The 18,748-nt window shown below is 39.6% G+C and overlaps 1 protein-coding gene across 1 annotated transcript in view; it reads left to right on the forward strand.

Moving 5' to 3' along the window:
* LOC102868225 (coiled-coil domain-containing protein 30-like) overlaps positions 1-18,748 on the forward strand; it is a 102,645-nt gene that overhangs the window by 5,493 nt on the left and 78,404 nt on the right. Inside the window, exon 3 of the mRNA XM_006886605.1 lies at positions 1,981-2,150. Coding sequence (XP_006886667.1) covers positions 1,981-2,150 — 170 coding nt within the window. The remainder of the gene's footprint in view (positions 1-1,980; positions 2,151-18,748) is intronic.

Below are 18,748 nucleotides of genomic sequence, written 5' to 3' on the forward strand. Positions count from 1 at the left end.
GTATCATGCACCTTTTTGCACTTTTTGGATTTGCTAGACATTTTTCGGTTTCTGGTCTGGATTCCTTCCTTCTTCATAGTCAGGGGTCTGTTAATATTGTGCAGCTTGTAGTACAGCCCGCAGGCATTGCAGACAGAGTCTCCGTTGGCATTCCTCCTCCAGAGAGTGGTAGTGGTAGTCTGGCAGTTTGCACAAGATGTACCTGCTGTTCTTGCTGCCGACAGCCTTCGCTTGGGCTTAATGAGAGGTCCGTTCTGCCCATTCATTTTGTGGTAGAGTCCACAGGCATTGCAAAGGTAGTGCCCAGTCCCATCTCTCCGCCACAGTGGGACAATCACTTGGATTTTAAAAAGCCAGAAATAGGTATTCTCTAATGGGCACCAGAGCGAGGGAAGGGATAAGAGAGAACCACTAACTACACAGTAGATGAGAGTAAATTCTGATGAAAGGTAAGACAATACTCAACTTGAGGAAAGTCTTCATGACTTGGCCAAGGCAAAGGAAGACACTGAGAAGTACACAAGAATAAATGACAATTATGCTAAGTGCTATAAGGAGACTTACGGGCATAGGCTGCTAACCTAAACATGAGTTGCCCAAATTCACCTGCTGCTTCACCAAGGGAAAAATAAACTTTCAATTCCTGTAAAGAGGAAATCCCTAGAAACTGAATAGAAGGTCACAATGACCCATAGCATTGCATTTGGTTTGGTCATGTTGTTGTTGTTATGTGCCATCGAGTCACCTGCAACTCACAGTGATCCTATGTACAACAGCCTTGAAACCTACTCTATCCTGTGCCAACATTATTATCTCTGACGCATCTACCCTCATTACCCCAGTCACTGAATTAATCCATCTCATCAAGGGTCTTCCACTTCTTTATTTGAAAAAATGTTACATTCACATATGCTGTAAAACAACACCAGTAAGTTCCATGGGCTTCACTCTATCATTATTTTCTTATAGTAACTGATTGAGGTCTAGGGTAGAGAGTACAGAGCTTAGACTGAGGGATCATCTAATAATTTGTTGTTGTTATGTGCCATCGAGTCACCTGCCACCCATAGTGACCCTATGTACAGCAGCTCTGAACCCTGCCCTGTCCCAAGCCACTCTCACTGACTTCGACACACCTAATCTCATTACTCCAGTTATTATGCCAGTCCATCTTATCCGGGGGTCTTCCTTTCCTGTGCTGTCCCTCCACCCTTTCAAGTATGATGTTCTTCTCTACAGACTAGTCCCTTCTGGCCACATGCCCAAAGTGTATGAGATGGAGCTTCAAAATCCTAACCTCCAAGGAGAAAGTTGGTTTCACCCTCTCTAAGACAGACCTATTAGTTCTCCTGGCTGTCAATGGCATGTTCAATACTTTTCTCCAGCACCATAACTCAAAGGCATCAATTCTTCCTCTGTTTTTCTTAGTCATTGTCCAGCTTTTTGATGCATAGCAAGTAATTGCAAAGACCATGATGCTTACATACACAAAAGTGAGTACTACTATAATAGTTTGGAACATTTACAAATTATAGTTATACTAGAATAAATTCATTCTCTGTAATATAGATAAATATTCTGCATAGTGTTTCTTACATTACATGGTTCTTATGAATCTTTGGAGTACATTCAAAAGTTAAGGACAAAAAAAAATTACTTTTTTGTTGTAAAAAGAGAGAAAAAAAAATCCAATACTGAACTCTAAGGAAACAACTCCAAAGATTAAAAATACTGTAACAAAAACAAAACAAAATTACACCCTTATTCTTATAGTAAAAATCATTTTGGTTACTCAGCAATTACAAAGTATTAAACTGGAAACTTCAATTAAGATGTCAATTTATATTGATATTTTAATGCCAATAATTATTTAAGCATTTAATAGAAGCAGTTCTTTTTTTTACAACTTATATAGTTGAATTTGTATATAGTTGAAGGGTAATACAAAATAGGATTTTTTTTTTTTCATTAACTCTACAGGTCTTGAAGCTTTTACAAGAATTTGAACAATTACATTCTTTCACTGTATGGCAAAAAACAGCAACTGCTAATTTAATTACAAGTGACAACGTCTGTAAAGATCTTGTGTCTAGCAAACCTATCTTGGAAGTAGAGAATCAAAATCAAAAGGAAGAGGGAGAGGAATTCTGGTAAACTGAAAAAAGCCAATATTACATTAATGATCTGGAAAGTATTTTGTCTGATTTGATCATGATAAGAATTTGACATTTATTTACAAATTACGTGAATGGGAAAGTTAGTTGTAATCATCACCGAAGACTTTATCTCTTGATGTATCACTACTTTTTAAAAGAAATATTTGCTTTTATAGAAAAGTGGAAATGCTTAGAAGATTATATAAAGAGATCATGTTGTTGTTATTGTTAGCTGCCATTGAGTCACTCTTCAGCTCTTGGCCGTCCTGTCTATAATGTGGTCAGACCATTGTGATCCATGGGTTTCTCATTAGTTAAAGTTTTGAAAGTAAGTCCACAGACCGTTCTTCCTAAAGAAAGTATAACAATTTGAAATTCTCACCACTACAAGAGACTGGAATCCTAATTTTTTTTCTTTCTTTTTTTGCACTCTCAAGTATGTGCGCACACGTACACACACACACACACACACACACACACACACACACACACACTTTCCATACTTATGGCTTAAATTCCATAGATAACTTTGGTTTTGCTACATTCATTTAATATTGTATCTTAGACTTAAATTTTTTTATTACCTATTTATTGGTTTGCATACAATCTTTCACATATATTGTGTTTCATGTCTTGTAAAATTTTTCAGTTACATTGTATTTAATTTATCTATACAGTGGGGGTTTTTGCCCTTACAATCATCTTACAAATAACTAAATTTGTGAACGCATGTAACCTAGCTACTTCATGTCTCATGCCTGAATACCCCCATTGTAGACAGCCAATTCCCTGCCCATCCATATCAAACCAGTACTCCAAGGGAACAAGTGTGTCTATTTTGCTGAGGATTATTCTGTTCGTTTTGGAAACTTTGAGCATCTGGACCCATAAGCAAAGTCCAGTCCAGAGCAAGCCATCAGGTTGCAGTAATCAACCTCACTCACAGCATGGATCCTTTTCTCTTTATCAGGTTGGGTTCCGGTCAACTCATCCTCAGATATTTGTGGCGAGGCCCAAATGGACATCAGCAAAAAAAAAAAAATGAGTCCACACTTCTGTGTTGCAGACAAGTTGAACCCTTCACCCAAACTTAGTCCCCACATGGAACCAAGTCAATAAGTCATGTCTCCCTGCTCCTCAAAGTAGCCACCATGTCTTTGGTATCTATACATTTGTGCATGCTAGGTGCTCAGTGCTGGAGGAATATGTCCAAGCTCAGCCTGTCTCTTCATTATTGCATGGCTCCTCCAATGGGTCCCAGTGTTCCCTACAAGAGAGCATACTCAACAGCTTCGTTTAATGACCTGTTCTAGAGTGAGCTCTGATGGGTACCAACTTTACCCTGCCTAAGAAGCCAACCAGCGTGTTCCTGTTTTTAAAAATTATTCATTCTCTCTCTCTCTCTTTCTCTTTCTGTCTCTTCTTTCTTTCTTCCTTCCTTTCTTCCTTCCTTCCTTCCTTCCTTCCTTCCTCCCTCCCTTCCTTCCTTCCTTCCTTCCTTCCTTCCTTCCTTCTTCCCTTCCTTTCTTTCTTCCTCTCTTTCCTTTCTCTCGCTTCCTGCTTGCCTTTCTTTCAAATGTGAATCTCTTCAATCAAAAGTCCAAGGAAGATCTACAAATACATTCAATAGCAAATCAAAGAGTACTGGATGAAACTTAATCTTTCACCTAGACTAAGCCTGAGTGTTGTTGTTATGTGCCATCAAGTCAACTACAATTCATAGTGACACTATGAACAATAGCTCTAAACCCTGTCCTATTTTGAACCAATCTCACAATCTCTGACACATCTGCCCACACTGCCATAGTCACTGTGGCAATCCATCTCGTCCAGAGTCTTCCTCTTCTGTCTTGACCTGCAAACCTTCCAAACATTATGCCCTTCTCCAAGGACTGGTCTCTCTTGGCCATATGCCCAAAGCATATGAGATGGAGTGCCTCCAAGGAACAGCCGGGTTCACCCTCTCCACATCAAATGTATTTGTTCTCTTGGCATTCCATGGTATGTTCAATACTCTTCTTCAATACCACAACTCAAAAGCATTGATTCTTCTTCTGTCATCCTCAGTTGTTGTCCAGCTCTCTGATCCATATCGAGTAATTGAGAAGACTATGGCCTTGATCAGGTGCACCTCTGTCTCTAGAATGACAGCATTGCTCTTCGGCACTCTGGAGAGATCCCTGACAGTAGACTTTCCCAATGCAGTTCATCTTGTGATTTTGAAACTGCTGGTGCCAAGACTGTTGATAGTAAATCAAGCAAGTTGAAATTGTTATAAACCTCAGTCTCTTCTCCATCTTTCATGATGCTGCCAATTGACCCAGTGGTGAATTCTACTTTTAACAAGCTTATCTTCAGGGCAGATCTTTCCTTTCAGTTCTTTTAATCAAGTACTGGCCAGAGGCTGAATTATGCATTTTCTAAATGTACCCTATCCCAAGTGCATTATATCATGCATGTTTTTATTCCTTCCACACACACAATTTTTTTAAAATTTATTTGCATATAGTCACCTATATACACTGTGCTTTATCCATACACATTGTGCCCCATGCAATCCCTCATACAAGCTGTACTTCATACAATCAACTCTGGTGGCCTAGTGGTAAGAAGCTATGCTGCAATCTCAAAATCTGCTCCATGGGAAAAGGATGGGCAATACCCTCCCAAGCAATTTACTGCCTCTGAAGACCCACTGGAGGGTCACCTGTGGGTCAGTTCCAACTTGATAATACTCAGCAACAATAACATCCATAAGGAGCAAAATGTCGTTACAAAGACAGACGAGGATGAAAAAAACCAAAGTAAATGTCGTAATTGTGTATTGTGTGTGTTGATTGCTTTCGAGTCAAGCATGACTCATAGCAAATCCCTCTACAACCATTGACGTTTACCAAAGTTCATAGAGTTTCCAGAGGCATGTTACTTAGGAAATGGACACCACTCCTGCTTCCAAACCTGTCATACTATGTTTTTGTTAAGTGCCATTGAATCACCTGTGCTGTAAGGCGACCCTATGTACGGCAGCTCTGAACCCTTCCCTGTCCTGAGCCAATCTCACTAACTCCGACAATCTCCATTGCCCCAGTTACTGTATTAATCCATCTCATCTGGGGTCTTCCTCTCCTGTGCTGTCCATCCACCCTTCCGAGCATGATGGCCTTCTCCAAGAACTGATCTCTCCTGGCCGCATCCCCAAAATAAGTGAGGTGGAGCTTCAAAATCCTAGTGTCCAAGGAGACTTGGTTTTACCCTCTCCAAGACAGACCTATTTGTTTTCTTGGCAATCCAGTTCAAAACTTTTCTTCAGCACCACAACTCAAAGGCATCTATTCTTCTTCTGTCATCCTTAGTCATTGTCCAACTCTCTGAAGAGTAACAAGTAATCAGCATTTCTTAAGCTAAAAGAACTTAAGGAATAAATTCAAGCCATGAGTTGCAATGCTTAACAGTGCTATAGGCAAAATATTCAATGTCTCAGGAAGCATTAAAAGAAAATGGAAGGATTATACAAAGTCATTGTACCAAAAAGAACTGTCTGACACAAAAAAATTTCAAGAAATAACATATGATTAAGAGGCAATGGTTATGAAAGAGAAAGTTTAGGCTGCTCTGAAGGACTTGGCAAAAATTAAAGCCCAAGGAATTGATGGAGTACCAATTGACATATTTGAGCAAACAGATGTTGCCCTGCCTGCGCTCACCAAGTTGTGCCAAGTAATATGGAAGACAACTACTTGGCCAACTGACTGGAATAGATAAATATTTATTCCCATTACAAAAAAAGGTGACCCGACAGAGTGTGGAAATTATAGAAAAAATATCACTAATATCACACACTAGCAAAATTCTGCTGAAGATTATCCAGAAAAGACTTGAACATTGACAGAGAGCTACCAGAAATATAAGCTGGGTTTAGAAGAGGTTGTGGCACTAGGGACATTATTGCCAATGTCAGATGGATCGTGGTAGAAAGCAAAGAAGAATGCCTCTTTGTGTTTCATTGACTATTCAAAGACATTTGACTGTGTGGATCAGTAAATTGCGGCTAACCTTGAGGAAAATGGGAATCTCAGAACACTTGAAAGTACTTAGAAAAACCTATACTTGGACCACAAAGCAGTCTTCAGAACAGAGCAAAGAAACACTGCATGATTTAAAATCAGGAAAGGAGTGCATCAGGAATGCATACTGTCCCCATACCTATTCCATCTGTATGCAGAACAGATGATTTGGGAAGCAGGGCTTTATGAGGAAAGGAGTGTGGCATCAAGGTTGGAGGGAGATTCATTAACAGCCTACAATATGCGGATGGCACAACTTTGCTTATTGAATGTCATAAGAGACTCTGAAAATCACACAATAGCTGTGAGAAGCTAAAACGAAGAGATGCTGTAGTATAAGAGCTGAACAAAGGACTTCAAAGGGCAGGCACCTCAAAGCAAAATATTGCAATTGAATGTTAAGAGACCTAGAATCGGAGAGAAAAAAAAAAGGGAATAACTCACTTGGCATTTATCAAGTTGAAAGAACTGAAAAACAAATTCAGTCCTCGAGTTGAAATACTGAGGGTTGCAATAGGCAAAATCTTGAATGATCTAGGAAGCATCAAAAGAAGATGGAAAGAATACACAGAATTGCTATAACAAAAAGAATTGGCTGACACTGAAATATTTCAGCAAGTACCATATGATCATGAGACAATGGTAATGAAGGAAGAAGTTCAAGTTGCAGTGAAGGTGGTGGCAAAAAAATAAAGCCCTAGGAATTGATGGATACCATGTGACATGTTTTAACTAACAGAAGCAGCCCTGGGAGTGCTCACCAGTCTGTGCCAGGAGATTTGGAGGATGACTACCTAGATGACTGACTGGATGAGATTCATATGTTCCCATTCCTAAGAACAGAGAACTAACGAAATGTGGGAATTATCAAACAATGGAATTAGTATCATATGCAAGTAAAATACTGCTGAAAATTATTTTTAAATTGCTACAACAGTACATAGAGAACTGCCAGAAGTTCAAGCTGGATTTAGAAGAGGCTGTGGAACCAGGGATATCATTGCTGACGTCAGATGGATCCTAACTGAAAGCAAAGAATACCAGAAAAAAGTGTCTATTTGTGCTTTATTGACTATGCAAAGGCATTTGTGGATCATAAAAAATTATGACTGAAATTGAAAAGAATGGGAATCCCAAAATACATAATAATGCTCATGCAAAACCTACACCTAGACCATGAGACTGCTGTGCAAACAGAGCAAAAAAACACTGTTGTTGTTGCTGTTGCTGCTGTTGTTGTTGTTGATATGTGCCATTGTGTCACTTGCAACTTGTAGTGACCCTATGTTCAATAGCCTTGAAACCTACTCTGTCCCGTGCCATTCTTATTGTCTCTGACACACCTACTCTCATTACCCCAGTCACTGAATCAGTCTCATCAAGGGTCTTTCACTCATGCACTGTCCCTTCCAAGCATGATGTCCTTCTCCAATGACTGGTCCCTCCTAGCAACATGCCCAAAGTATGTCATATGAAGCCTCAGAATCCTTGCCTCCAAGGAGCAGCCTGGTTTCACCCTCCCTAAGACAAACCTGTTTATTCTCCTAGCAGTCCATGGTATATTTAATACTCTTCTCCAGCACCACAGTACAAAGGCATCAATTCTCCTATCATCCTTTGTCGTTGTCCAGCTGTCTGAGGCATAGCAAGTAATTGCAAAGACTATGGCCTAGATCAGGCACACCTTAGCCCCCAGACTGACATTTTTGTTCTTCAGCACTCTGGAGTGGTCCCTGACATCCAAATTTCCCAATGCAATTCATCTTTTGATTTCCTGGCTGCTGGTACCAAGAGTGTTGATTGTGGAGCCAAGCAAACTAAAATTGTTAACAGTCTCAATCTCTTCACTATCTATCACAATGCTGCCAATTGGCCCAGTAGTGAGAATCTTTGTTTTCTTGATATTGAGCTTCAACCCATATTGAAGCCTGTAGTCCTTGACCTTCAGCAAGCATTCTAGATCCTCTTCAGTTTCAGCAAGCAAAGTTGTGTCATGTGCTTAACTCAGGTTGTTGATGAGTCTTCCTCCAATCCTGATGCCACACTCCTCCTCGTAGAGCCCAGCCTCATGGATAATCTGATGTGCAGATAGATTGAAAAGGTATGGGGAGAGGACACATCCCTGGCATACATCCTTCCTGATTTTGAACCATGCAGTGTTTCCTTGCTCTGTTCTGATGACCACCTCCTGGTCCAACTATAGGTTTCACATAAGAAAAATCAAAGGTTCTGGGATTCCCATTCTTCTCAGAGTTAGCCAGTTTGTTGTTATCCACACAGTCAAATGCCTTTGCAATGAAACACAGATAGACATTCCTCTGGTGCTCTCTGCTTTCAGCTAAGATCAGTCTAACATTAGCTATAATTTCTCTAGTACCACAGCCTCTTCTAAACCCAACCTACAAATCTGGCAGTTCTCTGTTGATGTTCCAGTCATTTTTTTATCATTTTCAGCGGAATCTTTCTTTCATGTAATATTAATGATATTGTTCAATGATTTCCACACTGTCAAGTCACCTTTCTTTGGGATGGGAACAAATATTGATCTCTCCCAGTCAGTTGGCCAGGTGGTTGTCCTTCAGATTTCTTGGCACAAGTTGGTGAGCTCATTCAGGGCAGTGTCTGTTTGTTGAAATACATCAGTTGGTATGTCATCAATTCCTGGGGCCTTATTTTTTGCCAATTATTTCAGAAGAGCTTGAAATTCTTCCTTCATCATCACAGATTCTTGCTCATACATTGTTTCATTCACAGCTTTAGTTTGCTTGGCTCCATGGTCAACACTCTTGGCACCAGCAGCCAGGAAATTAAAAGGCGCATTGCCATGGGAAAGTCTGCTGTTAGGGACCTCTCCAAAGTACTGAAGAGCAATGGTGTCTCTGGAGACTAAGGTGTGTCTGATACAGGCCACGGTCTTCGCAATCACTTGTTATGCATCAGAGAGTTGGACAATGACCAAGGAGGATAGAATGAGAATTGATGCCTTTGAGCTCTGGTGCTAGAGAAGAGTATTGAGAATACCATAGACTGCTAGAAAAACAAACAGATTCGTCCTGAAAAGGGTTAAACCAGGTGGCTCCTTGGAGGCAAGGATTCTGAGGCTCTGTCTAACATACTTTGGACATTGTTGTAAGGAGAGACCAGTCCTTGGAGAGGGACATCATGCTTGGTAGGGTGGAGGGACAGCACAGGAGGGGAAGGCCCTCTATGAGGTGGATTGATTTAGTGACTGGGATAATCGGGATGGGAGGGTCAGAGACAGTGCGATTGGCACAGGACAGAGCAGAGTTTAGGGCTGTTGTACATGGGGTCGCTATGAGTCACAAGCGACTCGACGGCACATAACAACAACAACAACAACAACATGTAAGCCAGTTCCTTTTGGTACAGTGACTATACTCCTTCCATCATCTTTTAATGCTTCCTGGATCATTTATACTTCATGATTTAAAATTAAGAAAGGACTGTGTCAGGGTTGTGTCTTTTCTCCATACTAATTCAATCTGTATGCTAAGCAAATTATTTGGGAAGCTGGACTCTTTGATAAATAAAGTGGCATCAGGATTGGAGGAAACCTTATCAACAGCCTACCTTATGCAGATGATACAACCTTGCTTTCTGAAATTGAACTTGAAACACTTGATGCAAAAGATCAATATGGATTGCATCTCAACATCAAGAAAACAAATTCTCATATATAAGCAACATCATGATAGATGGAGTAAAGATTGAAGTTGTCCATAATTTCATCTTACTAGGCTCTACAATCAACCCCTTGTAACTAAGAGTCAGATGATTAGGAAATGTATTGTACTGAGTAAGTGTGCTGTTAGGGACCTCTTCAAATTATTGAGGGGCAATGATGTTATTTTGAGGATGAAGGTATGCTTGATTCAGGACATGGTCTTTTAAATCACTTGCTATGGATCTGAAAGCTGGACAGTGAATAAGAATGACAAAAGAAAAATTGATACCTTAGAAGTGTGGTGTTGGAGAAGAGTGCTATTATCCTATGGACTACAACAGCTATGTCTTGGAGAAGGTGCAGCCAGAGAGCTCCTTGGAGGCAAAGATGATGAAGCTTTTCCCCCCTCATATACTTTGGGCATGTTATTAAGAAAGACTAGTCCTTTGAGAAGGACATGATGCTTGGAAAGGTAGAGGGTCGGCAAGAGAGGATGATCCTCAACAAGGTGGATTAACACAGTGACTGCAGCAGTGGGCTTGAGTTTGTCAAGATTGTGAAGCTGACACAGGATAGGACTGGGGTCAAATCTGATGTCCATAGGGTCTCTGTGAGACGTATTCAACCTGAGGGCACCTAATAACGACATCTGTGTCTGTTATCACTCTATCTCCCAAAGTCCCCACCAAATCACCCTCACTCCCTCTTCCTGCCCTCCACCAAATCCCACCATCCTAGTGATCATCTCCCCATCCCTCTTTCCTGCCTCCCCACTATCTTCCCCTCTGCTCCCCTACTTTTGAACATTTATACATATCTTGCTGAGTTATCCTCCTTTATTTCACAGTAGTGTAGTTGTGCAGTATATGTCCTTATGTACCTGAGCTATTTAACTAAGCATCGTGCCCTTCAGGCTCTCCCATGTTATGTAATATTTTACAAAATTGTTGTTCCTTAGTGCTGCATAGTGTTCCATTGTGTGAATGTACCACAATTTATCAATCCATTTATTTGTTGATAGGCATTTTCACTATTTCCATTTTCTTGCTATGGTGAATAATGCTGCTATGAACAAAGATGTACATATCTCCATTTCTGTCTTGGCTCTGATCTCCTTGGGATATATTCTTACAGTGGCATAAATGAGTCATAAGGGATTTCTATTTTCAGCTTTTTTAGTAAATACCAAACTGTCTGTCATAGCAGTTGTACTATTTAACAATCTCACCAACAATGCATAAGAGTTCCACCCCTTCCACAGTCTCTTCAACATGTATTGTTTGCTGTGTTGTTAAACTTTGCTACTGCTGCTGAAGTAAGATGGTATCTCATGGGTTCATATGCTTACTTAAATGCTAAGAACTTTTCTTTTTCATCTCTCTCCTACTCTTTCTTGTTCTCCATTTCTTAGTCATTATTTCTGCTTTTCACCAAAAACTATTCATCACAAGTATTTTGGAAGCATTGAGGAAATGCATTTTTCTGTTTGGGAATGAAAATTCACTGTAGTCATATTTTGTCTGGGAAAAGGCCTAGAATTAGCTAACAAAAAGAAAATAATTGATGTTTATTCTTACTTATTTACTATACTAAAGAATAGTATATAACCACTGAATCAGGAAAGCACAATTAAATAAAGCTTAAATGGTCTCTAAGAAGAGTACCAGTTTGCCAGTTCAGATAAGTTGGCTTCTAAGCTAAAGTGAGTGCTAAGATAAAGAAACATAAAGGATATTTCAGAAGTGGAAAGAGCATATTTGGAAAGTAATTCAAAGGCACGTGGTCTGAATCCTCCATTGTGGGAGAAAGATTGGCAATTTCCTCCCATGTGATTTATTCCCACTGAAAATCTGCTCAAAGTTCAGCCATGAGTCAGTTCCAACTTGACAGCACATAATGGCAACAATAATGCTCAAAAGATCAAAGGACCAAGAAGTTAGGTCACAACATTTCTATTTACTGTAGGTAAAAGGAAATCTAGTTCTAGCACTCTGGAATAATGTATATAGAGAGCTTTTGAGGGAGGTTGTTTCGGTATCTCTCTGTTATATTAGGGAACTCTGGTGGCCTAGTGGTAAAGAGTTGAGCTGTCAACTCAAATACATGCCATTGGTTCTGAATCAAGAGTATACAACAACAACAACATGTTACATTAGGGAGCTCTGGTGGCCCAATGAGTAAAGAGTTTTACTACCAAACCAAACACAATCAAATCCAAAAACTGCTCTGTGAGAGAAAGATGGACAGTCTTTTCCTATTCCTTTTACAGTCTCTGTTGGAGTGTTAGCTATGAGTCAGTTCCAACTTGACAGCACATAACAACAACATGTATGATTTCTTGGAAAGGAAGGACAGACCAGTTAACCCAGATATGAGCTGCAGATGAAGAAATACTGCCCTGGAACGAGTAAATAACAATGGAGATGAAAATTGTCAATCTCAGAGCCCCTTAGAGAAGTAATTTACTTTAATAATCTAAACAAGGGGGGGAGGATGCCTACTTAAGAGTAATTGCAGGGATACTTGTCATAGGGAACAACACTATAACCTTAATTTATGTTGCCTTGAGAAGGACACTAGGCTTCCCTAGAAAGCATTTTTAATCACTGGAGAATCTGGAATTTATAAAGAAGAATGTAGCATCAGGATCAGTGGAAGACTTATAAATAACCAGCATTATGCAGATGACACAACCTTGCTTGTCAAAATTAAAGAAGACCCGAATCGTTTACTGCAGAAAATCAAAAGCATTCAATATGGATTGCATGTCAGCATCAAGAAAACAAAAATCCTCACTACTGGGCTAAGAGGCAACATCTTGATAATATAGAAAGGATTGAAAGTGTCAATTATTTCATCCTATTGGATGCACAATCAACACCCTTAGAACCAGTAATATAGAAATCAGAAGATATTCTACCCAGGTACATATCCAGACCTTCCCAGCACAAGACTGCCCCTCTGACTTCTACTTGGCCTCCCTAGATGCTTCTGGGCTTAGGGCAGGCAGGCAACACCAGCAGAAGAAAGCCTTTACAACCTGCACCTGCTTTGGACCCAAGGGCTACAGGCCCTCAGGCCAAGTGAGGAACACAATTATACAGGATCCTGCCAAGATATCTCCCTCACCTGGAACATTATCTTTTTGTGCCATGTGGGCACCTCAGCTGAAGAACTCCAGCATTCAGTAGTCACAGGAATGCAGTCCTGGAGCAAAAGATCAAAGACAAGGACTTTCCTTTAAAACCACCAGAGAGAAAGGAGAAGAGAGTTCTCCCCGGCCTTAGCAGTCCACAGACCAAGGAGGACAATAGACTTTAGGAAAGAGGGCTTAAATCAGGTGAGAGACTCACTTCCATAGCCAGCACATTGAAGTGCTATAAGGGAACTGCTTGCAACTCTCCTGGAGAAAAGCTGCTTCATAGGGAATGAGGTCTCGCCACACCACAGTCCAAGGAGGACAGCAGACTTCAGAAGAGGGGGCTGCAATTCGGTGAGAACCTTACTCCTGAATTGCACATTGAGGTTTGAGGTGGGGAGGAGCCTGCAATTCCCCTAGAAAGAAACTGCTTCAGTTGGGGAACTTGTCTGCGGGTGCCACTTCAAAGACAAAAGAGGGTAATAGATCTTACAAGAGGGGGCTGCAATAAGGAGAGATTCCCACAGGACTGTATTGCACAGAAAGAATCTAAAGGACTTTAGGACAAACAAACTTTCCAGATCCACAGGCCCAGATAAGACCTCTGGTAAAGCAAGTTGCACACCTCCATAGAGAGAACACTTTAAGCCTGCAATTAATTAATAGCTTCATAAAGTTAAAGAACTATCAGCAATTTATGCAGACACAACAGAGACCAAGGGAAATGTCACATAAGAAAACAGCCGGAAGCCTCAGACATTATGGGGGAAAAAACCAAAATAAGCGTTCTCCTAAAAGGCAGAACATACTGTAGACCCAATGAATACTTCGGAGGCAGGGAAGCAGAAGAAATATACTGATGTAAAGTTATATGAACAGTTACTGGAGAAGGTACAAATATGGAAAAAAGAATGAAAGCCATAAATTAAGTGAATACTTCAGAAACAATGAGCTAGAAGAAATATATCCATGTGGAAGAACATAAACAACTGTGGAAGAAATTGCAAAAATGGAAGAAAGAATTGGAACTATAGATAAAGAGGCACACGAATTTAGAAAATAATCACAAGACAGAGTATAGTCAACATATTACTAGAATTAACAGAAACACATGAAAATGCAATCCAGAGTATCAAGGCCTGCCTAAATGTCAGGCATTTCAAACATGCTAGAGGAACAAAAAAGCAGATCAGAAGAGATGGAAGAGAGATTCACCTGGAATACAAGAACTTCAATGAGAGCACATTATTGTTGTTGTTGTTGTTGTTGTTAGGTGGACGGAGTACAACCCATAGTGACCCCATGAACAACAGATCTGAACCCTGTCCTATTCTGTGCCATCCTCACACTTCCTGATATAAAAAAGCCCATTGTGGCAGTCACCATCTCAGTCCACCTGGTTGAGGGGCTTCTTCTCCTCCACTAACCCTCTCCCTTTCTGAGCACCATGTCCCTTCTCAAGGAATAGCTCCTTCTAGCAACATGCCTGAAGTATGTGAGGTAAAGCCTCATCATCTTTGCCTCAAAGAGCACGCTGGCTGCACTTTCTCCAAGACATATTTGTTCTTTTGGCAGTCCATGGGAAGTTCAGTGCTCCTCTCCAACACCACAACTCAAAGGCATGAATTCTTCTTATGTCATCCTAATTTCATTGTCCACTTCTCAGATGCATATCTGAATAATCATGGCCTGGATCAGATGCACCTTAGTCCTCAAACTGACATAATTACTCCTCAATAATTTGGAGAGGTCCCTATATGCAGACTTCCCCAGTGCAATGCATCTCCTGATTTCCTGATTGTTAGCACTGTTGCTGTTGTTAAGTGCCGTCGAGTCGCAGGCGACTCATAGTGACCCTATGAAGGAGAGTCTTCAATGCTTGGGTGTCTTTCATCCTCTCTCCAGGTTCATAGGGTTTCCGGAGGCAAACTATTACAGAAGTTGGATGTTACTCCTGCTTCCAAGCTTGTTTAAATCGGGGAGCTCCACCCCACTTTGTCCTCCATTAATGCATTTAACCAACCATTAATGCATTTGACACATCAGTGTCACAGTGTTCAGATTCACAGCAAACATAAGTTACCGCTGTATGGCAACTTGTACACCAGGGCTATATGACCTAGAGGAATGTCTGAACAGAAACAATGAAAGCCCGAGGGCCGCAGATTAATAGTCACCTACCTTTGGCTTGGCAGCATTGCTTTCTGTCCACTGGGCCAGCTGATCTCTCTCTATGTCGATGTTATTGTTGTTAAGTGCCATTGAGTCGCAGGCAACTCACAGCGACCCTGTGAAGGAAAGTACTAAATGCTTGGGCGTCTTTCATCCTCTCTGATTGTTAGCACTAAGGGTGTTAATTGTGGATCCAATAAGATGGAATTGTTGACAATTTCAATTTTCTTCTCCATTCATCATGATGTTTTCTATCAGTCTAGTGGTAAGAATCTTTGTTTTCTTGACATTGAGAAGTAATCCATATTGAAGGCTGTATTCTTTGATCTTCTGCAATAAGTTCTTCAAGTCCTTTTCACTTTCAGCAAGCAAGGTTGTATAATATGCATAACACAGGTTATTGAAGAGTAAAGTTGTATAATATGCATAATGCAGGTTACTGAGAAGTCTCCCTCTGATCCTTATTATAATCAATGAGAAAATACTAGTGGGGAGAAGCAGAGAAAAGATGAAAGGAAAATGAAGAACACATTAAAATCATGTGGGATAATATCAAATGGATAATATAAATATTATCAGAATTCCAGAATAAAGGGATGGGAATAAGGAAAACATTGAGAAAAGTGTGGAAGAAATATTAGAAGAAAACTTCCCAGGTATCATGACGAATGAAGAAATCCACATTCAAGAAGCTCAGCAAATATCAGAGACCCCAAAAGAAAACTGTCAAGACAGATCAGAGTCAAAGTCTCCAAAATAAAATCTAAAGATAGAATACTAAAAACAGCACAAGAAAAACAGTCACCTCCAAAGGAGAACTAATTAGATTAAGTTCTGATTTCTTAGCAGAAATAATGAAATCAAGAAGATAAAAGAATGGCATATACAGAAAATGGTTGAAAGAAAACAATTGCTAGTCGAGAATCCAGTACTCAGCAAAGCTGTCCATCAAGTATGAAGGAGAAATTAGGTCATTTGCAGAAAAGAAGGAGTTTAAGAAAGTTGTGAAAATAAGACCAACTCTACAAGAAATTCTAAGGAAAGGCCTTCACAAAGGAACACAAAACAAAAATGGGTCAAAAAAGTGATCAGAAACGACAGAAAAAGAATCACAGGAAAACAACGGCAATAAAACTTGGCCTGTCAATAATCACACTTAATGTGAATGATGTGAATGCACTGATTAAGAGAAAAGAGTAGCAAAATGGAAAATCAACGAGCTCATCAAGATGTAGCTTACAAGAGACACATTTAAGAAATGAGAAAAAAGAGTAAAAAATTAAAGGCAGGAAAAGTATACAAAGCAAATGGCATCCACAGAAATCCAAGAGTGGCAATACTAATCTCTGAAAAAATAATGAAGATGTGGGGGGGGGAGGGGTTGATTAATCATAGAGTTGTACAATTTGATGGGGGAGGCTGAGGGAAATTGGAAGAATCTGTTCTCGAGATCAATGTATTTGAATTTAATAAATAAACTAGTATTAAAGAATTATAATGTGACAAAGAAAAAAAATACAAATGTTTCTCAATTTAAAAAAAAATAGACTTCAGGATGAAAACCACCATAAAAGATAAGGAAGTGCACTTAATTTCATGAATAAAGGCACAATAGATCAAGAAGACTTTATCTTGGTCAGCATCTTCATGCCAAATGATACTGGCAAAATACATAAAATGAAGGTTAACAGAACTGAGGAAAGAAATAGGCAACATGTTGTTGATTGCCTTCAAGTTGAACAGGACTCATAGCAAACCTATGAACAAAAGGCCTGAAGCTTTTCTATAACCATTGACATTTATCAAAGTTCATAGAGTTTCCAGAGGCATGGTGTTTGGGAAGTGAATGCCACTCCTGCTTAGAATCAACTGAAAACTCAGTCCAAAATGAATTTGGAAAAAACCCAAGCTAGTGCTCTAGGCCTCGATTGGCTCAACAAGAGGCTCCAGCCCACAGCTCTGGACCCTCCAATCTCAGCAGCTCACACACGGTTGTGAGGATACTCAGCTGACCTTTAGCCAAATCAAGGAAAACACTTCTCTTAAAAACCAAAGGCTACACACATGCACCTTCAACTGAAGACTCAGTCCAAAATGAATTTGAAAATAATCCAGGCTCACGCACTAGGCCTTGATTGGCTCCAACAAAAGGCTCCAGCCCGCAGCTCCCAACCCTCCAATCCCAGCAGCTCACACACAGTTGTGAGCAAAATCAGCTGACCTTTAGCCAAATCAAGGAGAACTCTCTGGATAGGTCAACTTGAAAGAAACTTAACAAAGATGCAGACATTCTAAACTATACCATTTGCTAACTTGACCTTGAGGATATATTCAGGATACTGCACTCAACTAAAAGTCAATTTACTTTCTTCTCAAGTGCACTTGGTACATTCTCCAGAATTGATACTATACTAGGACACAAAGCCAAAATCAACAAATTCAAAAGCACTGAAATAATAAAAAATATCTTTTTTAGACTGCAGTGCCATAAAACTAGAAATTAATGGCAATAGGATAATGTTTACAAAATTACCCACTTATAAGCTAAAAAAATACCCTGCTAGAACATGAAAATGCAACATATCAAAACCTCTGGCATACAGCTAAGGTACTCCTTTGGAAACAGTTCATAGCAATAGGCAAACACATATAAAAGGAAGAAAGAAGCAAAATTGATGATCTAACTCAACACCTACATCAAATAGAAAAAGAACAACAATCTCTCCCCACAGCATCTAGAAGACAGGAAATTAATTACAAAGACACGAGCTGAAATCAATGAGATAGAAAACAGAAAAACAATCAAAGCCATCAACAAGACCATGAACTGGTTCTTAGGAAATGTCAATAAAGAAAAAAAAACCCTTGGTAAACTTAACAAAAGAAAGACAAGACACAAATAACTCAAAAAAAGAAATGAAAGAGGTGACATCACAACAGAACCAGTTGACAAGGGATATTATGAAAAAACTACACCCTCATAAATTTGAAAATGAAGAGGAAATGGACAAATTCCTAGAAACTCACACCATTCCCAGATTGTCAGGGTCAAAATGCTTCAACAGACCCATCACAAAAGAAAAAATTAAGCAGGTCATAAACATACTTAAAAAAAAAAAAGTACTGGCCCAGATAGATAGCTTCACAGTTTAATTCTACCAAACATTCAGAGACATACTATCATGCATTTTACTCAACTTCTTTTTTTAAAAATAAGGAAAAGAAGGAACACTACTACAGCAGTTCTATGAAGCAAGCATAACACTAATATCAAAACCACACAAAGACATTACCAAAAAAGAAAACTACAGACAAATATCTCTCATGAATATAGATACAAAACTCCTTAACAAAATCCTGGCCAATTGAATGCAATACACACAAAAAAAGGTAATTCATCATGACCAAGTGGGACTCATTACGAGTATGCAAGGATAAGTCAACATAAGGAAAACAATCATTGTAATTCATCACATTAACAAAGCAAAAAACAAGGACCAAAGGATCCTATCAATTTATACAGGAAGGCCTT

This window comes from Elephantulus edwardii, unplaced genomic scaffold (genome assembly GCF_000299155.1).
Source record: "Elephantulus edwardii isolate Elephantulus edwardi_28Jun2011 unplaced genomic scaffold, EleEdw1.0 scaffold00049, whole genome shotgun sequence".
In the NCBI taxonomy this organism is placed as follows: Eukaryota; Metazoa; Chordata; class Mammalia; order Macroscelidea; family Macroscelididae; genus Elephantulus; species Elephantulus edwardii.